Source organism: Pan paniscus, chromosome 23 (assembly GCF_029289425.2).
Source record: "Pan paniscus chromosome 23, NHGRI_mPanPan1-v2.0_pri, whole genome shotgun sequence".
Taxonomy (NCBI): Eukaryota; Metazoa; Chordata; class Mammalia; order Primates; family Hominidae; genus Pan; species Pan paniscus.
In genome coordinates this window covers 53,752,467-53,780,424 of record NC_085927.1, presented here as the reverse complement: position 1 = coordinate 53,780,424, position 27,958 = coordinate 53,752,467, and the positions used below count along the sequence as shown (strand labels likewise).

At 51.2% G+C, this 27,958-nt stretch overlaps 1 protein-coding gene across 5 annotated transcripts; it reads right to left on the bottom strand.

The window, feature by feature from the left end:
• Positions 1 to 346: 346 nt before the first annotated feature.
• On the bottom strand, positions 347 to 27,958 carry PNPLA3 (patatin like phospholipase domain containing 3). 5 transcript variants are annotated; one of them, XM_034948558.3, is made up of 9 exons: positions 27,617 to 27,958; positions 24,559 to 24,791; positions 22,833 to 22,898; positions 18,657 to 18,866; positions 17,079 to 17,163; positions 14,506 to 14,727; positions 11,655 to 11,787; positions 7,012 to 7,116; positions 347 to 5,658 (listed from the first exon to the last, which is right to left on the bottom strand). In XM_034948558.3, the coding sequence occupies exons 1-9, from the start codon at positions 27,801 to 27,803 to the stop codon at positions 5,430 to 5,432; spliced, it is 1,470 nt and encodes a 489-aa protein (XP_034804449.3). In that variant the 5' UTR covers positions 27,804 to 27,958; the 3' UTR covers positions 347 to 5,429. The 5 variants fall into 5 exon arrangements, with proteins under 5 accessions (XP_034804449.3, XP_034804453.2, XP_003812456.5 ...); XM_034948562.3 differs by having other exon boundaries at positions 347 to 5,364; XM_003812408.6 differs by having other exon boundaries at positions 17,079 to 17,139.

Here is a 27,958-nt window from a genome sequence, read left to right as displayed (position 1 = left end):
GGCCCCGAATCCCCCCAGAGTCAGAGACTGAGGACCCAGGTCCTCAGGGGGAGCACAGCCTTCCCAGAGGTGGCTGTGCACACTCAGCACAGCAGCTGCAGCTGGGCCTTGGTGACAAGCTCGGTGTCCAGGATAGAGATGGGGCGCCTGAGAGTCTGGGGTTGAGGAAGGAGAGGGATTTTAGGAGGGTCTGGTCCACAGTGCCCAGGAAAGAGTGCCTGGGCTGCGGCAGGGCCATCAAAGGAGCAAGGCCGTAACCCCCTAGGGAGGACTGTCCTAGAGGAGCTTGGCTGTGAGGGAAGCAGGGTACATCGGGGCTCCTTGGAAAGGATGTAGACAGGGAGAGTCCTTTAAGAATCACGTTTATTAGGAGTTATTTTCTCATGCTGAAAGTGATGCGTACCGTTCACCATAGAAACTTGGGCAACACATATAAGCACGACAAATAAAATACAATTACAAATAACAGTCTGCCATAAGGGTTTTGATATATATCCTTAGTCTTTTTTTTTTTTTTTTTTTTTTTGAGGTGGAGTCTCACTGCATCTCGGGTCACTGCAACCTCCACCTCCTGGGTTCAAGTGATTCTCCTGCCTCAGCCTCCCTGGTTGCTGGGATTACAGGTGCCCACCACCATGCCCAGCTAATTTTTGCATTTTTTAGTAGAGATGGGGTTTCACCCAGTCTGGTCTCAAACTCCTGACTTCAAGTGATCCGCCTCCCTCAGCCTCCCAAAGTGCTGGGATTACAGGCATGAGCCACCGTGCCCAGCCCTCTTTCAGTCTTTTTATATACACTCAAAGATACATATACACACCCACACACATTTTTTTTTTTAAACAAAATCAGGCTCATACTCTGCACTAAGTTTAGCCATTTACCAAATGAAGAATGTTGGACCAGGCATGGTAGCTCACACCTGTAATCCTAGCACTTTGGAAGGCCAAGGCAGGAGCATCACTTGAGCCCAGGACTTGGAGACCAGCCTGGGCAACATGGCAAGGCCCTGTCTCTACAAAAAAAACTAGCTGGGTGTGGTAGTGCACACCTGTGGTTCCAGCTACTTGGGAGACTGAGGTGGGAAGATGGCTTGACCCCAGGAAGTTGAGGCTGCAGTGAACTATGATTGCACCACCGTACTCTAGCCTGGATGACAGAGCGGGACCCTGCCTCAAAAAAAAAAAAAAAAAAAAAAGAATGTTGCCGCCTGACGTGTAATATGCTACATACTGATTATTCCTGAGAGTGGATTCCAAAGCATAAATGTGCCATAAATTAAAGGGAAGGCTTTATTGGATAAGAATAAATAAGAATGCATTCATAGGCCGATAAGAAACTTCCAGAGGTGGCTCAGGAAGAGAGGGAGGCCTAAGCAAAGGGTGCCTTCTGGAGGGACAGAGAAGGCGGGATTGGGTAGCATCTGAGGCACAGGTGAAGGGGGAGGCCTTGGCCATTTCTATAAGAATATTACACTTCCTGATTTCCTTATCTTGATACACACTTGGAAAAAATTATAAAACAAATGCTCATTTTAAGAAGGTGGAGGAGCCAGGCATGCCTGTAATCCCAGCACTTTGGGAGGCTAAGGCAGGAAGACTGCTTAAGCCAATGAGTTCAAGACTAGCGTGGGTAACATAGCAAGACCCTGTTTCTACTAAAAATAATTTTAGTAATTAAAACAATAAAAATGAAGATTGAATAATTTATTTTTTATTTATTTATTTATTTATTTTTTTTGAGATGGAGTCTCACTCTGTCACCCAGGCTGGGGTGCAGTGGCACGATCTCGGCTCACTGCAACCACCACCTCCTGGGTTCAAGTGATTCTCCTGCCTCAGCCAACCCACTAGTTGGGATTACAGGTGCCTGCCACCACACCTGGCTAATTTTTGTGTTTTTAGTAGAGACGGGGTTTCACCATGTTGGCCAGGCTTGTCCCGAACTCCTGACCTCAGGTGATCTGTCCACGTTGGCCTCCCAAAGTGCTGGGATTACAGGCATGAGCCACCGCACCCGGCCTGAATAATTTTTAAAAGCAGAAAGAAAATACGTCCCATGGTATCCTATCAGCCATTTAATATATTTTTTCCTGATAACAATCACAATACCCATGTACACATGTATATGGAAATATACTGGTTATTAGAAAATACTGTTGGCCGGGCGTGGTGGCTCACACCTGGAATCCCAACACTTTGGGAGATCGAGGCGGGCGGATCATCTGAGGTCGGGAATTTGAGATCAGCCTGACCAACCTGGAGAAACCCCATCTCTACTAAAAATACAAAAAATTAGCTGGGCGTGGTGGCACATGCCTGTATCTACTTGGGAGGCTTGGCATCTACTCGGGAGGCTGAGGCAGGAGAATCGTTTGAACCCGGGAGGCGGAGGTTGTGGTGAGCCGAGATTGTGCCATTGCACTCCAGCCTGGGCAACAAGAGTGAAACTCCATCTCAAAAAAAAAAAAAAGATAAAAAAAATTGTTAAAGTTTATTTATATCTGCTAATGACCGAAGGTGTGATGCTAACAGAACAAAGCCTATTGGGAAACTTGGGAAAAGAAACTTGTAACTTTCTTTTCCAACATTGCAAGGGTGGGTCCGTCACAAGGAGGCCACGTGGGTGCCAGATGCGGGCTCCTCCACCCCATTCCAGGTCCATGAGGGACAGTGTCTTGCTCTGACACCCGGTGGGGTTGGGGGTGGAAGACCCTGCCACTCACCAGACCTGAGCTCGCTGACGGAGCAACCACTGAACAGAGGCCTTGGGAACTCACTTAGCCCTCAAGATGTAAGAAGGCAGGTTCAAACCCCGGAACTCCTGCCCCGAAGGGGGCTCATTATTTTCACAAGTAGCCTCTTTTCTCAAAGAGTTCACGGTCTTATCAAGAGAACAGGCCCACATAGAGTTCATCCCTAGAACCCGTTTCCTTTAAAGGGTCTGTCTTCTCAGTCAAGTGCTTTGTCTGAGCTTGCTGGTTCTTCTACTTCGGGGCACTTACACAATATGGGTAAGGGTTGTATCTTTCTTTTCCAACATTTAACAGTTTGAGCACACCATTATTTTTCTTGTACGTACTGTACTCAAATGCATAAATAGAAAACAATACATGTTTCACCATCAGTCATATTACACTGACCTTGCTAATAGATTATCACACCTGGGGAAAAGGTGAGTTCTGGTCTCAAGGGCTTGTCTCCATCAAGGCTGGCAGAGTAGGGAAGACAGAGAGAGGTTGGGGTGATCAGAGAATGAGAAGATGCAAGGAGAAAAAAAGAACGCAGACCAGAAGCATGTGGAAAATTGTGGGTGGCAAACCACCCAGGTGCTGAGGCAAGAGACTGAGGACACGAGCTGTTCCAGTATAATAAAATATAAAACAAGAATAGTTATACCAGATATAGATCTTAGATATGATTATATATGAATATCATTAATCATTATTTGTAGCAATTACTCTTTATTCCAATATTATAATAATCCTCACTCTACAATCATAACCTAGGAAAAACTAGGCCATACAGAGATAGGAGCTGAGGGGACGTAGCGAGAAGTGACCAGAAGACAGGAGTGCGAGCCTTCTGTTATGCACGGACAGGGCCATCAGAGGGCTCCTTGGTCTAGCGGTGACACCAACATCTGGGAAGACGCCCGTTGCCAGGCGGACCGTGGTCTAGCGGTAGCAAAAAGTGTCAAGGAAAAACACCCACTACTTAGCAGACAAGGAAAGAGAGTCTCCCTTTCCCTGGGGGAGTTTAGAGAAGACTCTGCTCCTCCACTTCTTGTGGAGGGCCTGACATTAGTCAGGCTTGCCCGCAGTTATCCGGAGGCCTAACCGTCTCCCTGTGATGCTGTGCTTCAGTGGTCACGCTCCTAGTCCGCCTTCATTTTCCATCCTGTACACCTGGCTCTGCCTTCTAGATAGCAGTAGTAAATTATTGAAAGTATTAAAAGTCTCTGATATGCAGAAATAATGGCATAAGCTGTCTTTCTCTTTGTCTCCTCTCTCTCTCTGCCTCAGCTGCCAGGCAGGGAAGGGACCCCTGTCCAGTGGACACATGACCCACGTAACCTTACCTATCATTGGAGATGACTCACACTCTTTACCCTGCCCCTTTTGCTTTGTATCCAATAAATAACAGCGCAGCCAGACATTCGGGGCCACTACCGGTCTCCGCGCATTGGTGGTAGTGGTCCCCCGGGCCCAGCTGTCTTTTCTTTTATCTCTGTCTTGTATCTTTATTTCTACACTCTCTCGTCACCGCACATGGGGAGAAACTCACCGACCCTGTGGGGCTGGTCCCTGCAGAAAATAAGCCAGGTTCAAGTTGTGTGCTCCAGTGGAGAGGAGGCGGAAGCTCCTGCTGTGCTTGGCTCCTGCCTGGGGGGCTGAGGTGAATGCCCTGCACACTAGATTTTTGTGTTTTTTAAATTTTTTTTTTTTTTTTTTTGAGTCAGACTTTCACTCGTGTTGCCCAGGCTGGAATGAAATGGTGCAATCTCAGCTCACCGCAACCTCCGCCTTCTGGGTTCAAGTGATTCTCCTGCCTCAGCCTCCCAAATAGCTGGGATTACAGGCACATACCACCACGCCCAGATAATTTTTGTATTTTTAGTAGAGACAGGGTTTTGCCACGTTGGCCAGACTGGTCTTGAACTCCTGACCTCAGGTGATCTGCCAACCTTGGCCTCCCAAAGTGCTGGGATTACAGCCGTGTGCCACTGCACCTAACCGATTTTTTTTTTTTTTAAGGCTTATTCTACTAACATCTCACTGATTCACATAATACAAAATTCAACAGGTAACAACGCTTCCTTACACTTTTATACAAAACTCTTTAAACATTATTTTAGTTAGGTGAAAAAGGTGTTCTAAAATTAAGTAGATTATCATCTTGTTACCCCCGCCATGGAGACGTTTTTAGTAGTCAAGGTTATCATCTTTGCAGGCCACCTGACAGGCAGTGTCGTTCTTGGGGACAAACTGCACCCCTTCCCACAGCATGGGGAAGTGAGATCATGCTATTCTCTTCCCTCCACCCCACAAGATCACACATGGGCCAGCCTACCCCCCATCACAAGGCCCCCACCCATCCAAACACCGGTCATTCTAAGAACCTCACGCTGGAACAGTCTGACCATTAATAGGGCCATGAAACAGTCAGTAAGGGACCCTCTGCACTGGGCTTCCTGGTGTCATTTCCCAACCAGCTGAATTAACGCATGCTGATGTATTAGACTTAAGTGCTGGACCGCTGCACAGATGAAAGGTTGCTTCCTAGCTTTTCATAAAACCAACTCAGCTCAGAGGCTGGGATCCTCCACGTCACAGGCAGGGGTCACTACACAGCAATGCGGAGGTAGCTGCACAAAGATGGGAAACTTTAGCACCTCTGAAAGAATCTGCTAGACTCGCCTCCTCAAGTGACTCACAGACTCTTCCCTAGTGAAAAACTGGGAAAGGTGGAGAGCCCCTCAGCACCAGCAGGTACTTTATTCCCCAAGAAGAAGTTCAGGCTGGACCTGAGGATGGACCGCGGGGCGGCCTCTGCTTTGGTCTCTGCTGGACAGCCCTCGGGGGAGCAGGGAGTCCAGCAGGGCCAGTCCTGCTCAGGTGTGCATGGGGAGGCCTGTTGGCTGCTCACTGGCATTTGGGACCTGAAACACATGGAGAAGTTGGCTTAGAGGCCGTTCCCGCTGCTGCAGTGTGCAGTCTGAGCTACGGTGGACCCACACTGCCGGCCAGTAGAGGGCACCACACACACTCTAGGATGCAGTCACAGCCAGAGACACAGCTTCTTCCAGCCCTCAGTGCTGGGCTGATGTCACCACCTAGGTCTTCCAAGCCTGTGGCCCTCCCAGCTACCTGGACACCTCCCACTGGACATCACAGGTGTTGTCCACCAACGAATCCCTGGAGGGGCCTATCAGTTTCCCCCACACAAACCTGCTTGCCTGCCAGGGTGTCCTACCACCGCCTGGCACCACTGACCACCAGTCACCGGGGCTGCCCCGCTCCTCGGGCTTGGAACCGACACCTCCTCCTGTCCAAGAGCCTAAGGAAGCCTCTCGGTCTACAGATCGTCCCTGCCTGGGCCCTGGCAGCCCCCCTTGCTGCCTGCTGCCAGCCAGGGCCCAGGATCCACCCTCTACTTGGCCACTACTGCCCTCTTCCCTAGCAAATCAGATCTTTGCGTTCCCCTACTTTTAAATCCTTCTGTGTCTACCAATAACAACAATAGCAAGAGAAGCCATACCTCCTGATGCCCAGCATGTGCCAAGTACCATACTACGGGCTCTCATGAGCTCACGGAAACCCAGTGAGGGGATGGGGATCGCCCCTGTTAGCCAAGTGAGGAAACCAAGGCCTATGACTTTTAGGATAACGCCCAACCCTGGTAATGGGAGCCAGGCCCTGAGCTCCGGCTCAGTTTCCAGAATTCAGAATTCAGGAAGTAGCGGTATCCCCTGGGGCCTGTCAACGCAGACTGCTGGGCTTCACCCCGCAGACTGTGACTCAGTACAACAGAGGGTGGAGGACAGGGGGCTTGCATTCCCAGGCATCTAGCCACACGCTCCAAGGAGCTCTGCTAGCCCTGCCCCTCCAGGGTCCCACCTCCTTCCTGTGCCATGGGTGCCAGAGCTCCTTCACTCAGGCATGCCAGCGCTATCTGACACTCCCCAGTCCTCATCCTAGCCACTCTATCTGAAGCACCTTTCCCTGCTTATCTGGGGCCTCTCTGCTCTTCCACCATCAATGCTGCACTCAAAGAGACTCATCGGACGGGAAGTCTTCCCAGGCTCCGGTTCAGGTTGGCCTGGGTGACAGCTCTCAGCAGGTGTGCCAGGACCTCTGACTGACTCAGCTGCCTCCCATGAGACAGGGTCCCCACACCCAAGGGCAAGCTCCTTGCTTGGTGTTCAGCCAGCTGTTTCTAGAATGTCGTGTGAGGCCTCATCAGATGAGAGAGGTGCCCGTCCGGCCCACACACCCACAGCCAAAGTATTTACCTGGAGGCGGGGAGCAGACACATCAGCACTCGAGTGAACACCTGTGAGGTCACCCACTGCAACCACAGGACATCGTCAGGCATATCTGGAAGCCATGTCACCAGTCTGCAGAGATGAGACCAAGTACACAAACACACACATAGGCAGACACAACAGCTTACAACACTACCCTTTGTTTACAAAAGCTGCCAACATCACCTCCAATCTGATGACTTCCCAGAAGGTGGATCTGGGATGCTAGGACAAGGACAAGCCCACCTGAAATCTCTAAAGCAAAATGAGCCCACTTCTGGTTCAAGAAAGCTCAAGGGACTTACACTGAAATAAAGGGGGAAAAAAAAAACACCTCGGCTTTTCAGGGCTCTTCCCAGCTTGGAGAGGAGCTGAGGCCCATGGCAGCTGCTGCAAGGGCTCTCATGGTCAAGACCATCCCCTGCCTCATGGTTTGCTGTGCTTGGTCACATGTGAGCCCAGCAGAGGCACCATGGAGAGGTCTGAACGCTACCTCCTCTAGACTCTCCATCCCCCAGACACATAAAGGACCCGCACCTCAGCGTCTCTGATAAATGCCTGACCACAGACATCCCCCCGGCAGTGGTGGGGTGGGGAGGAGGAGGCTGATCCTGGGGAGTGGAGAAGGCATCTAGGAAGGCGAGGGAGAGAAAGGAGCCGGCTTTTGAAGGAGAGACTGCGCATTAAAAGATTAATCAGGGCCAAGTGTGGTGGCTCACACCTGTAATCCCAGCACTTTGGGAGGCCGAGGCAGGCAGGTCAGGAGGTCAGGAGTTTGAGACCACGCTGGCCAACATGCCAAACCCCACCTCTACTAAAAATACAAAAATTAGCCAGGTGTGGTGGCACATGCCTGTAATCCCAGCTACTCAGGAGGCTGAAGCAGGAGAATCTCTTGAGCCCAGGAGGTGGAGGTTGCAGTGAGCTGAGATCACGACATTGCACTCCAGCCTGGAGGACACAGAGAGACTCCATCTCAAGAAAAAAAAAAAAAAAAAGGATCAAAGGACATGACAGACTAACTTACTAAAAACAAAGTAAACACCCACCAAATCTTCGTGTAAAGATGGGAGTGAAATAAGTGCTCAAGACTGCAGCATGCAACCACCTCATGTTTCCCAGTGTGGCACAGAGAAAATCCCCAAGTACAAGCGCAGCCTTACAAGAAGTGATAAATCTGCAAGAGCAACGAGGAAGGAGCAGGGGCTCACCAATGAGCAAGATATTTCAACAGATTACTGGACCCCAGGCAGAAGGGGAGGGGGCTGGTGATGAAACAGGCAGAGCATGGGGAGCCAGCATTCACCACCAGGGCAAAACCCAACAGTTCAACCAGCTCCAGGGAAAGGAAGGGTTTCTAGGAAAGCGGTAGCACCCCCATGTAGACATCCTTCCGGCAGCCTGCCTGTCACTGTCTGGGAGCTCTGCCAGGTGATGCACCTACCCTTTTCTCCCTGAGCTCCAAGTCCCCTGTTGCTATATGGGAAAAAACACACCAAGAACATGCCCAGAATAAGTAGCATAAAAGAGAAAGATGAAGAAACAGAAAAACTAGCCCAAGAAGAAATGGAGAAGGGATGATCTAGAGGACAGCAAATATTCCAAGAGAACATTACATCCATAAAACAAGAACAGAATGCTAAGAAAAAAGAACAAGAGAGTACTCTTGGAGATTAAATTATATTTGCTGAAAGTAAAAACTGTAGGATAGGACTAGAAGACAAAATTTGAGGAAATCTGTCAGAGCAGACGCAAAAAGACAAAGAGTGATGAAAAATATGACAAAGAGAGAAAGTCAGACACGGAGACAGGAATCCAACCCAGGAAGTCAAACGTCTTCCTAATAAGAGCCCCAGGAAGAGGAAGAAAAAGTCTGGGCAACATAGTAAGATCCCATCTTACAAAAATTTTTTAAAAAATTTGTTGGGTGTGGTGATGTGTGCTTATAGTCCCAGCTACTTAGGAGGTTGAGGTGGGAGGATCACTTGAGTCTGGGAGGTTCAGGCTGCAGTGTACCATGATCATGTCACTGCATTCCAGCCTGGGCACCAGAGTAAGACCCTGTCTCAAAAAAAAAGAAAAAGAAAAAAGAAAATGGAAGGGAAGGAATAACAGAAATAACAATAGAAGATAATTTCCCAGAGCTGGAGAATGACAGAAGGCTTTGACTGAAGGGGTCTCCAGTACTTGTCCAGCTCAATAACTGAAATAAGGACTTACACCAAGACATATGACATTTCAGATTATAAGGGATAAAAAGACAGTCCTAAGAGCACTCACCTGCAAAGAAGTGAGAATGTGACTGTCTCGGTCCCAGGCTTCTCACTAACCAATATACTGAGAGGAAATGATTTTCAACCTGCAATTCTAGACATGGCCAACCTATCACTGCGACGTAATAGAAAAAAAGCACGTTTCCCAACACACATAAATTCAAATGTTTTCTCCCTTGGGAGTTTATTAGAGACTCTGCTCCAGAAAAACCAGGGAAAAGCCAAGAAAAATGAAGCTACAGATCCATGGATGGCACAGTGGCTCCAGGAGGGAAGATGGCAGGATGTAGCTGTGTGGTGGACAGCCCAGGGCACACACCCAGATGGAAGTGGGGCAGGAGGACCTAAGAGTGGTCCAGGGACAAATGGCAAGACCAGAACTTCCCGATGATCTTAAAAAGCAACTGGGGATGGGCTGGCTCATTCCCTCCCTTTCAGAAGCATTTCAGCAGGAATCTGAATCCTACCCCTTAAAGAACACAGCATCTGAGGTTATTTTAACAGCTCAGGTATTAAACTGCCAAGTCCAGGGCCACATCCACAGGAGGCTCAGCAGCCTCTTTGTAGCAGACAGATCAGCACTCGCACCTCCTCACACCTTCAGGCTCTTCGTTCTCCCTTCCCTGGACTCCCTGCAGCCCCATTCCTGATGCCTGTATTAGCTCAATATTTTTCTTTCAGTCCAGGGTAATATTCAGACCAGGGTAATTTTTTTTTTTTTTTAATCAAGTGCCCTCCACTGTCAGACAACCCACTGAAGTCGGTTTTCCTATCCATATATTGCAGATGAAACCGCTGAGGCTCAGAGAAGTCAAGTAACTTGCCTGAGGTCACAGAGCTTAGAAATTGCAGTGCCCTGGTCTAATGCCCATACCTTTTATCTGTCTCTAATTTTACGACCATCATTATTACCTGAAAATAGAAATCAACATCTCTAGCTGGATGCTTACTATGGGATGAGTACTCCTGCACTGTGACTCAGTAACCAGATTGAGTCTCCTGACCACCCTCTGCTCCAGGTGATCTCTCTAGACGGGAAGCTGCAGCACAGAGAGGTGGATTCAGTCATCTGGAGTCACACAGCTGTAGTAAGCAGTGCAGCCAGGATTTGAAGAAGAGCAGTCTGACTGCTGAGCCAAGCTCTGACCATTCTGCTCCCCACCCCCCCATCCCCCCCACTTTCAGAGGAAGCCCAATCAAGAAGTTCTAGGAGAGTCACACTGTGTTCTCCTAACTGCTGGCTCTGAGTCATATTAACAAACTATGCCTAGAACGAAAGATGGAATTCCCTATGTTCTACTTTCATGTGATTTGACTTTTTTTTTTTTTTTTTTTTTTGAGTCGGAGTTTCGCTCTGTAGCCCAGGCTAGAGTGCAGTGGCATGATCTCGGCTCACTGCAACCAACCTCCGCCTCCTAGGTCCTGCTTCAAGCAATTCTCCTGCCTTAGCCTCCGGAGTAGCTGGGATTACAGGCATGCACCACCATGCCCAGCTAATTTTTGTATTTTTAGTAGAGACATGGTTTCACCATGTTGGCCAGGCTGGTCTTGAACTCCTGACCTCATTATCCACCCACCTCGGCCTCCCAAAGCGCTGGGATTACAGGTGTGAGCCACCGTGCCCGGCCGTGACTTGATTTATTTTATTCATTTCATTACCTTTCATTTTATTTTGAGATAGGGTTTCTCTCCTGTCACCCAGGCTGGAGCGCAGTGGTACAATCTTGGCTCACTACAACCTCTGCCTCCCAGGCTCAAGCGATTCTTCTGCCCCAGCCTTCCAAGTAGCTGGGAGTACAGGCACGTGCCACCATGCTCCACTAATTTTTGTATTTTTAGTACAGATGGCATTTCACCATGTTGGCCAGGCTGGTCTCAAACTCCTGACCTCACATGATCCACCCACCTTGGCCTCCTAAAATGCTGGCATTACAGCCGTGAGCCACCGCGCCGGCCTTCATGTGATTTTAAATGGAAACAGCTCAGAGGGGCAGCAAGGATCCTGCTTCTAGGCCTGGCCCTTCTACTAGGCATCTCTATGGCCTCAGAGCAGTGACCCCAAGCTCTCCAGGCCTCAGTTTCCTTGGGCAATCACAAGAGACTGGACCAGCTTCTATGTGAGGCCACTGACAGCTCTAGGAGTCCCCACGGGGAGTTTCTGGGCTTGCACTGAGTTACGGGTGCATGTGTGGCTTGAGGACAGGTGGGCAACATTCAGGGGCATTGCACATAGACTGTGAGCTGTGATCTGTGGCACGACAATCCAGGTCCCAGACTACATGCCACCATGATCTATCATCTTGTTTCATCCTCATATCAACCCTGTGAGGAAGACACGGACCCACCTAAAATGCTCACCTCTGGACAATCGCAATGGCAGATTCCACAGGCAGGGTACAGGGCAGCATTACATAAGACATTATCCTAATGGGTAGCAAGTTGCAAATCTTGCTCATGTATCCACCTTTGTCTTTCATTTCTTCACTCAGTGCTGAAAAAGACAATTTGGAGCTATTATCTCCCACCACTGTGAAAAACCAAACCACTTTACTCTGTTGGTGCTTAGCATTTCCATAAAATACGCCCGTCCTGGCAGCCAAAGGGTCAGAGGCACTCACAAAAGCGACAAGGTGGGGTTTGCCAGGCTGCTCCTTTCTTTTTTTTCCAGACAGAGTTTTGCTCTTGTTGCCCAGGCTGGAGTGCAATGGCGCAATCTCGGCTCACTGCAACCTCCGCCTCCTGGGTTCAAGCGATTCTTCTGCCTCAGCCTCCCAAGTAGCTGGGATTACAGGCACCTGCCACCATGCCCAGCTAATTTTTTGTATTTTTAGTAGAGATGGGGTTTCACCATGTTGGCCAGGCTGGTCTTGAACTCCTGACCTCAGGTGATCCACCCACCTCGGCCTCCCAAAGTGCTAGGATTACAGGTGTAAGCCACCGCGCCCGGCCCAGGCTGCTCCCTTCACAGCAAGGGCAGTGTGAAGCTGAAGCGGGGAGCACAGCCAAGAACAGCTAAGAGAGTGCTTACGGGGCATAGGGTCCCCACTCCCAGCTCCTTTAAATTGACAAATATGTTTGGAAGTCGCCATTCCAGAAAGCCTGCTTTTATTTTCCTTGAAAAGACATGTCCATTTCCAGTATCATAGCTGAAATTAAATAGAAAATGGTGTGTAAGTCATGAGGCAAAGAATCACCTTGTATTAAGAAATCTGAATATACCCCACAGCAAATAATGTGCACAGAAACAGCTACATCAGGCTGGGCATGGTGGCTCATGCCTGTCATCCCAGCACTTTGGGAGGCTGAAGTTGTTGGATCACTTGAGGTCAGGAGTTCAAGACCAGCCTGGCCAACATGGTGAAACCCTGTCTCTACTGAAAACACAAAAATTAGCCAGGCGTGGTGGTGTGCACCTGTAATCCCAGCAACTCAGGAGGCTGAGGCATGAGGATCATTTGAACCTGGGAGATGGAGGCTCCAGTGAGCCAAGATCACGCCACTGCACACTCCAGCCTGGGCGACAGAGTGAGACTCTGTCTCAAAAACCAAAACACAAAACAAAAAACAGCTACATCAAATGTCACAGCATCTTTGTTCTCCTAGGTACTTCTCAGGCACCACCAGCTTTACAAGCCGGTCCTTGACCCTCTGCTGGATTCCAGAGCCTTCTTCCTGGAGCCCCAGTCTTTTATTCCCTCTCTTTAATGACCTCGTGATGCCTCAAATCGTATTAATCTGGTCATATGATTTGGATCTGTGTCCCTGCCCACATCTCATGTCAAATTGTAATTCCCAGTGTTGGAGGCGGAGCCTGATGGGAGGTGATTGGATCGTGGGGGCGGATTTCCCCACTGGTGCTGTTCTCTTGATAGTGAGTGTGTTCTCGTGAGATCTGGTTGTTTAAAAGTGTATGGCACCTTCCCTCTATTTCCCTCTCTCTCTCACTCCTGCTCCAGTCATGGGATGTGCATGCTTCCCGTTCGCCTTCTGCCATGATTGTAAGTTTCCTGAGGCCTCCCCAGAAGCTGAGCAGATGCCAGCACCATGCTTCCTGTCCAGCCTGTGCAACTGTGAGCCAATTCAACCTCTTTCTTTATGAGTTACCCAGTCTCAGGTACTTCTTTATAGCAATGTAAGAACAAACTAATGCACCTGGGCAGCTGCTGCGTCCCATCTCTTAGGGCACCTCAAGAACAAGGAGTTATGTCTGACTCATTTTTGAATTTCTCCAAATGCCCAACTCTGTAGCTGGTTTGTGGGTTCTTCTGTTTGACTTAGTCCGTGTTCAGGCTACTGTAACAAAATGCCACCAACTGAGTGGTTTATAAAACAACAAACATCGATTTTTCAGAGTTCTAGAGGCTGCAAGGTCCCAGACCAAGGGGCAGCAGACGTGTTAGTGTCTGGTGAGGGCCTGCTTCTTCATAGACACCACCTTCTGAGTCCTCACACAGTAGAAGGGACAAGGGACCTCTCTTGGGTCTGTTTAATAAGGGCACCAATCCCATTCATGACAGCCCTTTCCTCATGACCTAATCTCCTCCCAAAGGCCCCACCTCCTAAGACCATCATGTTGGGGGTTAGGATTTCAAAAGACAAATTCTGGGGGGTACACAATCATTTGGACCATAGCACTGTCTCCATTTGATATTTGATGACATTATAAAATACAGCACCATTCAATGGAGGTTCAAAATTGTGGGTTTAGGGGAAGGGAGAAATTAGGAGAGGTCTCAAGAAAGGAGCCTTGAGGTGGGTGGACAGGTGGAGGGAGGCGGCTGGAAAGGAGCTCTGAGTAATAGGCCAAGTCCCAGATGCAGGACCCCCATCCTTGGGGTCCATGAAATCCAGGATGGCAGGAGCTCAGGTGCCATGTTAGGGAGACAGGGTTGGAAAGGGGTACAGAGGGCCCAGCTGCCACAGGCAGGCGCCTATATGGGGAACCCCAAGGGGCTCAGCTGGAGTTTGTTTTCCTCCTGGTCATGACCCCACGGGAAGGGAGACTTGGCAAGATTCCAGGATTGGGGGGGTTGGGGGCTGTGCTGGGAGTGATGGCAGCAGCCCAGGCTGTACACATGGAAGGAGATGTTCCCAACCACCTGTCATGGTTGCCTCGCCCTATCGCTCCCATGTGGCAGTACCATCTTCCTCCATAATGCACAAGAAAGAAAACAAGGTGCTGCCCGTGCCCACCCCGAGGAGTGGGTACCTGTAGCGAGCCTGGGCGAGAGGGTGTCCAGGATGCTCTCATCCCAGGGCAGGATGCTGAGACGCAGGTGGTCTAGCAGCTCGTCTCCCTCCAGCCTCACAGCCAAGGCAGCCGACTCCGGGGAAGAATCCAGACTCATGTTTGCCCAGCTGGGCATGGCGACCTCAGGATCCAACCCTTCTGAGGATGACTTCAGGCCCGGCTGGGGCCTGTTGCAGATGCCTGTGAAGGGCACGGAAAACAAGCCCATCAGGCGAACGTGGGGAGTGGTGGTCATTACCCACCCATCTACCAAACTGCAGGGAGGCAGGCAGCTGGCCTGTTATTAGCCAAATGCAAGGGGAAGAGGGGAAGGGAAGAGAACGAGCACAGGTGTTTGTCACCCGGAGAAAGGGGTATGGGGCTTTAAAGCAGGACACGCGTGAGCTTGGCTCCTGCTAGCTTTGTGGGCTCCATCTACATATCTGGATTCATGAGGTGCAAAGGTGAGGGTTAGTGTTCGTTTTAACAACTGAACCACTGGTTACACCTGCCTTCCAGGCCCTGAGCTAGGCCTTACAGAAACCATTATCATCATCTTCATTTTTCAGCTGAGAAATCAGAAGCACAGCAAGGTTAAAAGACTTGTCTAAAGCCACGCAGCCAATACATAGCAGAGCCGGGATTTGAAGCTGGGTCTGATGTCGAAGACGGTACTCACTTCCATCACAAGGCCTTGCAGGAAGCACCCAGAAGGGAGGATTGGGCACCAGTATGTGCCAGGCCCTGTCCTGGGTGCTGGGACTCAGCCACCAGCACCAGTGAGCGGCCCTTGCTCTTACAGCATTGGCACACTGGGCTGGGGGAGGGGGACTTGAGACAACCACAGCTGCACCTGGCCCAACTCTGGCTTCCAACTTCAGGCTGAAGAGACCAGGGGCTGCTCCTCAACGCCTGAGCCTTGCCCCCCAAGATAACCTCACATTCATGCTTGCCCCGGCTCTTTCCAGGCCCTATCAGATGCCCTCCTCACCCTCCAAGATGTCACTTTCCCTTAGGAATATTGCCAGGTATCTGTTCTCAGGGAGATGCTGCTTCCAGCATCTCTGGCACACCAGCTCTTACTGCCATACCGGCTCCCTCCTAATGTCCTCAACCCTCAACCCATGGGCACATCTCCCCATCTCCCCTTGCCCAACTGCTAAAGCCAGAAGCTGGGACTGCACTCTTCTGTCTTCCTCTTCCCAAATGTCCCATCGGTCATTTCCAAGTCCTATTTCCCTGGACTCCTTCAAATTGGTTTCCTCCTCATGACCCTCGCAGCCCTGATCCTGGTGGAGCCTCTGGCTGCCTCACTGGCCTCCTAGACACTGGTATCTCCCTTCCTGTCCCGCATCCAGGGGGCTTCCAAAGCTCTCCTCTGATCCCCTCACTCCTACTGCAGCAGCCCTCAGTGGCTCCCTACCACTGCAGGATGCAATCCCCCTGTATCCAAAAGGCCCAGCCTGCCCTCCTCTCCCATTTTTCACCACTCCTGACCCCCTCTTCTCCAGTCATCTCTTAGTGTCCCCACCCCCACACTTCCAGCCATCTCTTAGTGTCCCCATCCCCACCCCTCCAGTTGCACAGGCCTTCATGCCATCCTCTCTGTGTCCTACAGGCCTCGCATCCATGGGTCCCCATGCCTAAGGCTCTCCTACTTATCCCCAAAGTCTTAATGTGGATTCACGTCCTCCGAGAGGCCCTTCTTCCCCTGGGCCTTGGAGATCCATCCTGCATGAGCCTCCAGCATCCTGTGTCTTCTCCTTGACACCTGTGCCTTCTCATTGGCACCTGTACTTTCCCATCGACACAGCATCACCCTTCTGCTTACTTATCTGCTCGCTTCTCTCACAAGGCTGGCAAGGGTCACACCTCTGTGTTCACTGCAGTATCCCTAGCACACAGCAATGAACGTTTTCTGAGCAGATAAATACACATATGTCCTTAAAAATGCAGTCTCCTTGGTCTTGGCCAACGACAAATTCATCAACCAACTTTTAGTATTAAAGAAAAATAGCTCCCAACACATCTTTTTGCTTCCACTCTAATATTTCTAGAGCAGAACTCCCCCAGCCCTGACAAGCCAGGATGACTTGAAGGCAGAAATGTGCTCTGGGAAGGGCTTGGACCCACACCTGACTGGAGATGAGAAATCTGATTGCTTCATTTGGGGTCCAGGCGCAGAAACTCTTTAACTTCGGCCCTTGTTAAACTAAGGGTCACAAGAGGTCGAGCTGGAAAGAAAAACCGCCTTCAGATAAGGGGACCCTGGGGAGGGAGAGGGCCCTGGAGTCATGACATCCCAGTTCAAATCTCGGCTCTGCCCCTCAGGGAGGGGTGTGTGCTGCTTGGCTCTCCTTTCCAAAATTCTGTTTCCCCATCTGTAAAATGGGACAGAGATTTCCTATCTCCTGGGCTCATGAGTAGGTTGAGCAACACAAGGAAGGCGTTGGGCACTAAGTGTTAGAACTAAGGCAAATCTCAGTCTTTACCAAGACTGCTAGTAAATGCTTGTCAAAAGGGCATGGCTGATCCTCCCAGCCCATACATACCCTTCTCTTCCAAGAACCTGAATGCGTCCAAATATCCTCGAAGGCATATCTCTCCCAGCACCTGTGAGCAAAGCAAGCAAGGGGACTACAGCAGGGAGACACCAAGCACCATTTATTTCAGCATCACTGGAAGACCGCAGAGAGCACCAAAGAATCATGCAAGCTCTGAGTCTGCTGGCTGGGGGGACTGAGCCACCTGGGGGCTGAGCAAAGGGCTCTGGGCTCCCAGGAGACAGTTCCCTGGAGGTCTCGGCTTGAATGCCACCCTTCCACGGAGACTTTGCAGGCACCCCAGCAGGCCGGAGCCTCTTTTTTTTCCTTTTCCTTTTCTTTTTTTTTTTTTTTTTAAGGCAGAGTCTTGCTCTGTTGCCCAGGCTGGAGTGCAGTGGCGTGATCTCGGCTAACTGCCACCTCCGCTTCCGAGGTTCAAGCCATTTTCCTGCCTCAGCCTCCCTAGTAGCTGGGATTACAGGTGCCCACCACCATGCCCGGGTAATTTTTGTATTTTTCATAGAGACGGGGTTTCACCATGTTGGCCAGGCTGGTCTCAAACTCCTGACCTCAGGTGATCCACCTGCCTCAGCCTCCCAAAGTGCTGGGATTACAGGCGTGAGCCACCGCACCTGGCAGGAGCTTGTTTCTTTGGGCTCCCTTGGTCCCGGAATAAGCCTCCACCCTAACAAACTTTGCAGCCTATCCCAATTGCCACTAGGACAATAAGAGCTGTCTCCTCTACTCATCTGCTTATAAAGCCCACGGGAAAACCAATCCTGTTAGACAGCTTTCCCTCTCCCTTGGACTGTGAGCATGCCTTGCATTGCATAGCCTTCTTTCTTTCTCCCCAGGAGCACCAAAGGTTGGTGTACATGGTCTGCAAATTTCTTCCTATGGTAGAGTGGTAAGGCATACTAAAACCACCACAATCAAAAAAGGTTAAACTACCGAACGCAGTTGTTCTTGACCGTGTTTCCAAATAAGAATCATCTTAGTGGCTGGGTACAATGGCTCATGCCTGTAATCCCAACACATTGGGAGGCTGGGGTGGGAGGATCGCTTGAGGCCAGGAGTGTGAGACCAGCCTGGGCAACACTCCACAAAATTTTTAAAAATTAGCCAGGTGTGGTGCTGCATGCCTGTGGGTCCCAGCTACTTAGGAAGCTGAGGTGGGAGGACTGCTCGAACCCAGGAGTCTGAGGCTTCAGTGAGCTATGATTGCACCACTGCACTCCAGCCTGAGTGGCAGAGCAAGACCCTGTCTCAAAAACAAACCAAAAAAATAATCTTTATAACTAAAAAATAAAAAATTCTAATACCCATACTGCACCCCCCCTGACTATATAACCACAGCCTGGGAAGTGGGTCTGAGTTTTAGGTCTGGGTATATGTTCCCAGGTGATTCCCATAATCAGGGTGGTGCCTCACCTGAGCTTCTGGGACAAGCGCCTTTTATTTCCGTTAACCATCAAAGACAGGTCTATTTCTGTTTGATTGTGCAGACAGTAACTGGTAGCTCCTGGCAATCAGGGAGGCAAAGAAGAGCTGCACCCCAGAACACCTGCCCCCTCACCACCAACTCACCTTGAGATCCGGGGGGACAAAAGCTCTCGAGAGAAGGTAGAGGTTCCCTGTGCAGAGGCGTAGACTGAGATTGGTGATGTCCACGTGAAGAAAGTTCGTGGACTTGACTTTAGGGCAGATGTCGTACTCCCCATAGAAGGGGGACACAATGATGGTTGTTTTGGCATCAATGAAGGGTACGTTGTCACTCACTCCTCCATCCACATATCGCTTTTAAAGAAGGGAAAAAAGGACTGGCACTGTCTGAAGCTCTGGGTTAGTGCTTAAGTGCTTAACAAGCTTTCACATGTGGGCAGAGCTTCTCAGAGCCACAAACAGGCTGATATGGAGGGAGGACATTGGCTTTGGAATCACTCCTGCGACAAATCCTTACCGAGCATTCCGGTGCTAGGACAGGCTCTACTCTGGCTCTCAGGGTTGCTGTCTACTGTTGTACAGTGTGTGCACTGCACAAAAGTGCCTGGCAAAGAGGCAGATGGAAACTGGAGTCCATGTTGTGTTGGCCAAGTCCTAGGGCCAGATGGGCACCTATAGGAGTGCCCATGTAGCATGCCTAAGGGGGTCATATGAACTAAAGGGTGCTCAGTGCACTGGGGACAGAGTGTGATGGAAACCCAAAGGAGAAACATGGTCATGGATTCAAAGCCAGACCCCTTTGCTGCTTGCAAGGAGGATACAGAAATCTGGGATAAGACCTTTAACCCATGAGCCCGTCTCCCCCCATGCTTTGACAATTAGAACCAACACCTGGAGGGACTTTTGAGACTTAAATGAAACAATGAACCTGGGACCTCAGAAAATGTCCTCTAACCCACAACACAGCAGCATTTTGGATAAATTATTCTAAGGGTGAGTTTTCCTTCATCTATATCCTTAAACCACCTTATTGCCCATAGCTCGGCTGGGGCAGGCAGCTTTTGCTACAATTTGGACAGAGCCTGCATCTGTGAAACTCATGTCAACAATGATTTCCAGCCACAGCCATCACAGCCAGCCATCAGAGCCAGCCATCAGATACCCACAGAGAAAGGCATCCAAAAGATTCCAGCTGGGAGGCTCTCCCCAGCCCGCCCTTCCACATGGAGGAATTTCAGAGCAGAGTTTGGCCTAAAACAGGTCCAGGAGAGAATCAGACATGTTCAGCCACACCTTAGCCATCAAGATTCTTGCCTGGAGTCCAGAAATGATCACAAGTTTACACAGCAACATTTCCAAAATCGTAGTCACACAATTTCTAGGGCAGATGTAGCAAGGCATCAAAAACCTCACTAGGAGCTGGGCATGGTGGCTCACGCCTGTAATCTCAGCACTTTGGAAGGCTGAGGCACATGGATCACTTGAGGCCAGGAGTTCGAGACCAGCCTGGGCAACATGGTGAAACCCTGTCTCTGCTAAAAATACAAAAATTAGCTGGGCATGGGGACGCGTGCTTGTAATCTCAGCTGCTCGGGAGGCTGAGGCAGGAGAATCGCTTGAACCCAGGAGCCGAGGGTTGCAGTGAGCTGAGATCGCGCCACTGCACTCCAGGCCTAGGTGATACAGTGAGACTCTGTCTCAAAAAACAAACAAAAACCTCACTGCATAAAGAGACACAGAATGAAATGCTAGGAATCTGGAGTGAAGACCAAGGAGGAAGGCGGCTGGTGGATCATCTTCATTCAAGGGGTAGTCAGAAGCCCAAATATTCTCCTGCCATGTACAACTTTTCCATGCATTTCGAACTTTTTTATAGTAATGTTTTGAATTTAGGAGCTCCAGTGGTGCAATTGATTAGCACGCGGTATGTACACAGTAATGCTTTGAATTTGAAGAATAATGGGTTCTAATTGTCAGGAAGATTGCTATGAGCGCACTCAACGGGTGATGACACAGCATCCCGGGCCTCTATACACCAGATGCCAGTGGCACTCCCCCAGTTTTTTTTTGTTTTGTTTTGTTTTGTTTCTGAGACGGAGTCTCGCTTTGTCACCCAGGCTGGAGTGCAGTGGCAGGATCTCAGCTCACTGCAAGCTCCGCCCCCCAGGTTCACACCATTCTCCTGCCTCAGCCTCCCGAGTAGCTGGGACTACAGGCGCCCGCCACCACGCCCGGCTAATTTTTTCCGTATGTTTAGTAGAGATGAGGTTTCACTGTGTTAGCCAGGATGGTCTCGATCTCCTGACCTCATGATCCACCCACGTCGGCCTGGCACTCCCCCAGTTCTGACAACCCAAACTGTCTTCTGATGTGGCCAGACATCCCCAGAGGGGGTTGGGGAAGGATGCAAGACTAGCAAGTGAGCCGGCACAGACCCAATGCCTAGTCCAGAGCGTGCAGAACAAACACTCCCGCTTCGGCTTCTCCATCCCCCTGGCATGGCTCAGAAATCAGCCAATGCACATATTCACTGAACTAAGCCAAATCTGAACACTGCCAGCAGCTTTTGAACAAAGCTATGGGCTGAAAAGGACAGAGTAGGACCCAGAGGGCTTGAAACTCTCGACCAGGAAGGAAAGCCAGAACCGTGCACTGGGGAGCCAGAGAGCATCACTACGGTGCTGCTGGGTGCACTCCTGCTGAGTTCTGGGGAAGATCAAATAACCACATAAAGCCACCAGCATAACAAGGGGTTGGGGTCCTGCTGATGCCCAACCATGCTGTGGCAATGTCGGAAATCCAAAATGTGCTTTGGTCACTCAGTGGCTGGGCACTCCAGTGGCTCCGTGGACCACTATCCTGGACCCCAAACTACAGAGAATGAGAAGAGCCGCCCTGCAGTGAACCAAGACATGCCCTGTTCTGACAGAGGAGCAGAGAGTGACCTGGGTGCAAGCTCGCTGGCCGTGCTCTTTGGGCAAGTATGACTCTCAAGTTCCCCACAGCCACACAGGATGAATAATCACATCTCCCCTCGGTTGTGGGGACCCTATAAGATAACGCACAGGAGCACGTAGTCTGTAATGGGAGGCTCCTAATGCGAGTCCCTCTGCCACGTGGCTCTGCCAGTGCTACATACAGGATTGCATCAAAGGTTCCGCTGCTGCTCTTGTGAGTTCAAAAATTACCCTAAAAGGCTGGTATTTTACAGTCTAAACTTCCTCCTGTGCATCACAAAGTGGCAAAACAAAACAAAGCACAAATCTAGGTTAGACCAGGCTTGTAGATTTTTGTTGTTGTTTACAACACATGTGATTGTTGGCCGGGCACCGTGGCTCACGCCTGTAATCTCAGCACTTTGGGAGGCCAAGGCGTGTGGATCACCTGAGGTCAGGAGTTGGAGACCAGCCTGGCCAATATGATGAAACCCTGTCTCTACTAAAAATACAAAAATTAGCTTGGCGTGACGGCAGGCACCTGTAATCCCAGCTACTCGGGAGGTTGAGGCAGGAGAATTGTCTGAACCTGTGAGGTGGAGGTTGCAGTGAGCCGAGATTGCACCACTGCACTCCAGCCTGGGCGACAGAGCCAGACTCCATCTCAAAAAAAAAAAAAGAAAAGAAAAAATATATATATATGACTGTTATAGTTCCCCCTAAGAGTAAAGCTCCACCTTCCAGGGGTAACAGATTCTTCAGTGTCATATACTTTATTTATCTTTTTTTTTTCTTTTTGAGATAGAGTCTCGCTCTGTCACCCAGGATGGAGTGCAGTGGTGCGATCTTGGCTCACTGCAACTTCCGCCTCCCAAGTTCAAGCAATTCTCCTGCCTCAGCCTCCCGAGCAGCTGGGATTACAGGTGCACACCACCATGCCCAGCTAATTTTTGTATTTTTAGGAGAGACAGAGTTTCACACTGTTGGCCAGGCTGGTCTTGAACTCCTGACCTCAAGTGATCTGCCTGCTTCAGGCTCCCAAAGTGCTGGGATTACAGACATGAGCCACCGCGCCTGGCCAACATCATATAGTTTAACTAGATCACTGAGAAGCTATCTGATGCTTAAGGTGCAGATTAAGTGAACCAGCCAGTTTACCTTACAGATAGCCAGATAATTAATTACACATGCAGTAAGTTTTGCTGCCCGGGTAGCCTGGAAGTAGGGCCAGCTGTGGCTACTCTGTCTGAAAGGCAGTGAGGCATGGGGCTCCACCATGGGACAGACCCTGAGGTGCCTGACACCAGTGCCCTGCAGGCAGGAGATGTGTGAGCACGCTTTAGAGGCCCCCAGGACTCAGCGCTAGCAGAGAAAGCCGACTTACCACGCCTCTGAAGGAAGGAGGGATAAGGCCACTGTAGAAAGGGATGAAGCAGGAACATATCAAGGCCTGTGAAAGCAAAGGAGAGAGAAGTTATAGGCGAGAGCACCCTTTTAATTTTCCTGATCCTTCATAAGCCTTCTCCAAGTGAGCAGGGCAACAAACTTGAAAATGCCCTTTGCACAGAGTAGGTTAATCCATGGGTCAAAAGAACGGGGAACTAACATACACCCTCGGACTTCAGGCCCATGGGTCTCATCTATTGCACAATCCCCTTAACAACCCTGTCAGTGAACTTCAACTTTCTCTCCTTGCTCCCCATGAGAGTCACACTGGGTCACCACAGACAGGACCAAGGGTTGTTGGCTCATGGACTGAAAGGGGCTAGATCGGTGCTGTTCAAATGCCAGTATTCATTAGCATCACCGGAGAGCCTGTGGAACCAGAGATTCTGCGTCCCTCCCCAGAATTCCCATGCAGCAGGTCAGAGGTGGGGCCTGAGGGTCTGCCATTCCAATAAGCTCAAAGGAGCTGCTGCTCTGCTGGTCCCAGGATCACACTTTGCGAAGCGCTGTGCTACAGAGCAGTCAGCAGGCACCACGGTGATTCACTGGGAGAACGGACCCATGTGGGAACAGATAAGTGCTGGCTGTTTAGAGAAAGCTTCTGCAAACAAGGTTAAACAGAGGATGCAACTGGCTGCTGGTTAGACGCGCCAGGCTGCTGTCTTGCACAGATCTGTCAAGTAAATGGTGTCCTTCCTCCAAGGAGCGCTTATGAAAGCATCAGCCAAATTTAACCGTGTTTTGGTATTGCAAATTATCTTCTCTCTGCTAGACCCTGAGAATACAGGCAAATAAGGCACGTTCCCACCCTTGTAGGGTCTCCAGTGAGAAAGCATCTTCATTATGGAAGATGCATAGAGGAAGCTCGGGAGAGGCACACCTGCAGGACAGGTTCCTTGGACTGGATGGTCATGAGCCAAGTGGTGAAGGAAAGGGAGGAATTATTTGAAATTGTAACTTCCAGGCAGAGGTGGGCAGATTACTTGGGTGCAGGAGTTTGGGACCAGCCTGGGCAACAGGGCAAAACGCTGTCTCTACAAAAGGTACAAACATTAGCAGGGTGTGATGGCCTGTGCCTGTAGTCCCAGCTCCTCGGGAGGTTGAGATTGCGCCACTGCACTCCAGCCTGGGAGACAGAGCAAGACTCTGTACCCCGCCCCCCCCCACCCAAAAAAAAGAGATAAAAAGTGAAGAAAAGAAACTGCCCTGGAACATTCAGGGTTTACAAACATGGACCAAATCACTGGAGGTGTACAGAGTTTATGTCACTCTGGCACAGGAGGCCTACAACTGCCTGTGTTGCTTCCAAAACAAAACAGTCTTTCTTTTTTTTTTTTTTTTCCAGACAGCATCTCACTGTCACCCAGGCTGGAGTACAGTGGCATGATCACGACTTACTGCAACCTCCACCTCCCAGGCTCAAGCAATTCTCCTGCCTCAGCCTCCCTAGTAGCTGGGACTACGGGCCCACAACACCGTGCCTAGCTAATTTTTCTGTAATTTTTGTAGAGACTGGGTTTCGTCATGTTGGTCTCGAGCTCCTGGGCTCAAGCAACCCACCCGCTTCGGCCTCCCAAAGTGCCGGGATGACAGGCATGAGCCACCACACCCATCCCAAAACAGCTTTTCTAACTTGACAACATCCAGATAAGCAAACTGCTTACATCCACGACTTCGTCTTTGGACCGAAAGTCAGACACCAGAACGTTTTCCCAATCAGACACTCTGGTAAGCGAGATGCATATTTTGCCGGAGATGAGCTGGTGGACATTGGCCGGGAGGCATTTGCAGAGACCCTGTCGGAGGAACTTGCTTAAGTTGAAGGATGGATGGAAGATGCCAATGTTCCGACTCCTGGCCTTCCGCACAAGATCTGAGAGGACCTGCAGAGTCTGCTCTGGGGACAGGAGACAAATACATGAAAGAATGTACCACACTGGGATGGTAATACTTTTGGCAAGGCCAGAAACCAGACAGCAAGGATGCCACCAACATTTGTCTAGACCAGTACTGTCTACTATGGGAGCCACATGTGGCTATCACGCCCTTGAAATGTGGCTCGTCTGAACCGAGATGTGTAAGATACAAACTGGATTTCAGTGGCTTAGTATGAAATATCTCATTAGTAAATTTTTATATTGAATAGATGTGAAAATGATATTATTTTGGATATATTGGGCTCAATGAAATTAATTCTACCTGTGTCTTTTACTTTATTCAACGTGGCTTCTAGAAAATGCACAATGACATCATGGCTTCCAGTGTATTCCTACCACACAGCACTGCTGTAGGCCTCAGCCACAGGAATGAGTCTCCCACTTCCAGAAGCCCAGGCGAGCGGGCCTCACCTCCATGCCCCACATAGAGGCCAGGAACATATCAGCATTAGAGCTTTGGCATAGATGGCCTTAATGCTGTCAGGTGCAGGAGATCTGACCTCACTTACTGGCCTGGCCTCTCGGGCTGATCTGCACTCTCCTGGCATGCAAGACCACCCCTCCCAGCCCAACCCCTGGCCAGCCATAAATCTTGGGATGCACAGGGACAGGCAGGCCCCAGCCTTTCCTGACCCAAATCTGATCTTGACTCACAGCTCTCCTTCCCTGAGTGGCCAGAGGGGTGGAATTGCATGTGGCTGGCAGGTTCTGCCTGTCCCTCCTGCCAAGTTAGCCTCAGCTCAGATGCACTGAGGAGCTGTGTCCAGGATGCAGCCTCTGGGACATGCTCAGCAGCCCCCAAGTGCACAGCCCTCTGTGAGACAGGGGGTTAAAGCAGGAACCTGGAGCCCTGGAACCCAGGGAGTGGCTCCTGCCAACGCCTCCAGATCCACCTTCCAGGGACTTGGTGGTTCCTGAGCCTCCCTGTGTCCTGCCTGGGAAAGCCCCAGGCTGCACCTGTCCTCTGCCCAGTAAGGAATCCTTTCTATACCAGAGTGAGTGTACTTTAGGCTCCTGGGACCACTGCATTTGAATTCTGTCCCAATGTAAACATTTGTCCATGTGGGTGTCCACAGGCCACCTTGGGATACAAAAAAGCTGACTTTTATTGTTGCTAAACCCCAGGGTGTGCAAATGATCATGTGGCAGTCTAATCCTCCTGGAGGCCACATTTCCTGCCCTTTGCTCCTCTCCCCCTGGCTTAGGGGAAGGCAGACAGCCAGGACTGTCTAATCCCTAATCCCCACCTCCCAGTCAGCCCAGGGGCTGCCCACTGCTCCTACCCAATGGCAGGGCTTCCTCTACCCGCTTCCTCACCACTGAACAGTCACTCCCTGCTGGCTCTGGCAGGCAGGGCAAAGAGTCCATTGTTAAGGAAGCCCAGATAAAAGGGGGCTAATGGGGGCATAATCTCCTGCCTGGGGACGTCTGGGTGTCAATAGCTCCACAATGCTACTTGCCCCAGCCCCTGCCTACTGGCTCACAACCCCCTCCCCGCCTCCAGGACTGTGGCACACAAATTCCCAGGAAGCATACCACACCCCAGTAGTTCCAGCTAGTGAGAAACAAACCCTCCGTCTGCACCTCCACCACACACACACAGGTACCCACATGGACAAATATTTCATTAGGACAAGATTCAAATGTACGGAATCTCATTTCCAGGAGTATTGAGCCGGAGAGGGGAGGGTGGGCCTAGGTCAGTGGAAACTAGAGGAGAGGATGGGATTGGGGGGTGTCCAGGGATGCACTCCAGCCCCCAGGAAGGGTCCCAAACACTGGAGGAGGAGGAGGAGGAGGAGGAAACAACTTTCCTCTTTCAAGGTACCCCTCCCCACCAGACTCCAGTTAGCCTGCCCTGGAGGATGCCCAGGGTTGCCCTTCTGGGAGGCTACCCAGCCCCCAGAAGGCTGGGCTGCGACCCAGAGAGCGTAGGCAGCAGGGAGCAGTGGCTCACGCCTGTAACCCCAGCACTTTGGGAGGCCGAGGTGGGCAGATCACGAGGTCAGGAGATCGAGACCATCCTGGCTAACACGGTGAAACCCCGTCTCTACTAAAAAATGCAAAAAATTAGCCGGGCGTGGTGGCTGGCGCCTGTAGGCCCAGCTACTCGGGAGGCTGAGGCAGGAGAATGGCGTGAACCTGGGAGGTGGAGCTTGCAGTGAGTTGAGATCACGCCACTGCACGCCAGCCTGGGCGACTGAGCGAGACTCCGTCTCAAAAAAAAAAAAAAGAAAAAAAGAAAAGAAAAGAAAAGAAAAGCGCAGGCGCGGGGTGTCTTGAGTCCCTCAATCCCCAGAGGGAAGGAGCCCAGGACAAAGCCCCACTCTTTGTCCGGCCCAGGGCAAATCGGCCCCTCGGCAGCTCAGCCCGTCCAGCACCTCCCGAGAGGACACAGGGGACCCGGAGTCCGCAGGGGCCAGCACTACCCTCCGCCCCGGGTCCCGCTCCCTACTCCCCGTCGCTCCGAGACGCTCCGACTCTCAGTCCGGAGGTGAGGGTCTCCCTTCATGCACGGGCGCCTGATGGGGGTAGGGGTGGGGACGCACGAGAGTCCCAGGCTTCGGCCCGGACCGCTCGGGGTTCCAACGCCCCCTTCCCGGGCCCAGGAACAGCGCCCCCGCAGGAAGCATCTGCCCCGGAGGGGGCCCTCGGGATGCACCCCGCCGTGTCCGCGTCCGATGCCCGCTCCTCCAGGGCCCCGCGACCCCTGGGGATCCCCCGCTCCCCGGCCTAGGGGGCACCCACTCCGCACGCGGAGCCCGGGCGGCGTCCCCAGACGCACCCAGCGGGATACCGGAGAGGACGCCGACGCAGTGCAACGCCCCGGCCGAAGCGCCGAACAACATGCGCGCGTCGCGGAGGAGGTGCGGGGCGTGCTCGCTCAGGCAGCGGGTCGCCCCGACGTGGTAGAAGCCCAGGAAGCCGCAGCCCGCGAAGGACAAGCTCCAGCCGCGCTCTGCGTCGTACATGGCGGCGGCGGGGCGGGGGCGCGGGTTAGGATCTGGGTCGGGATCGGGAATCGGCTCGGGTCCTGATCCGCAGCAGCTCCGCCCGGCGCCCGCAAGCGCTCTCTACCCAGCCTCAGTGTCTCGGCCAGGGCATTCCCAGCGCGACGTCAGCCCCG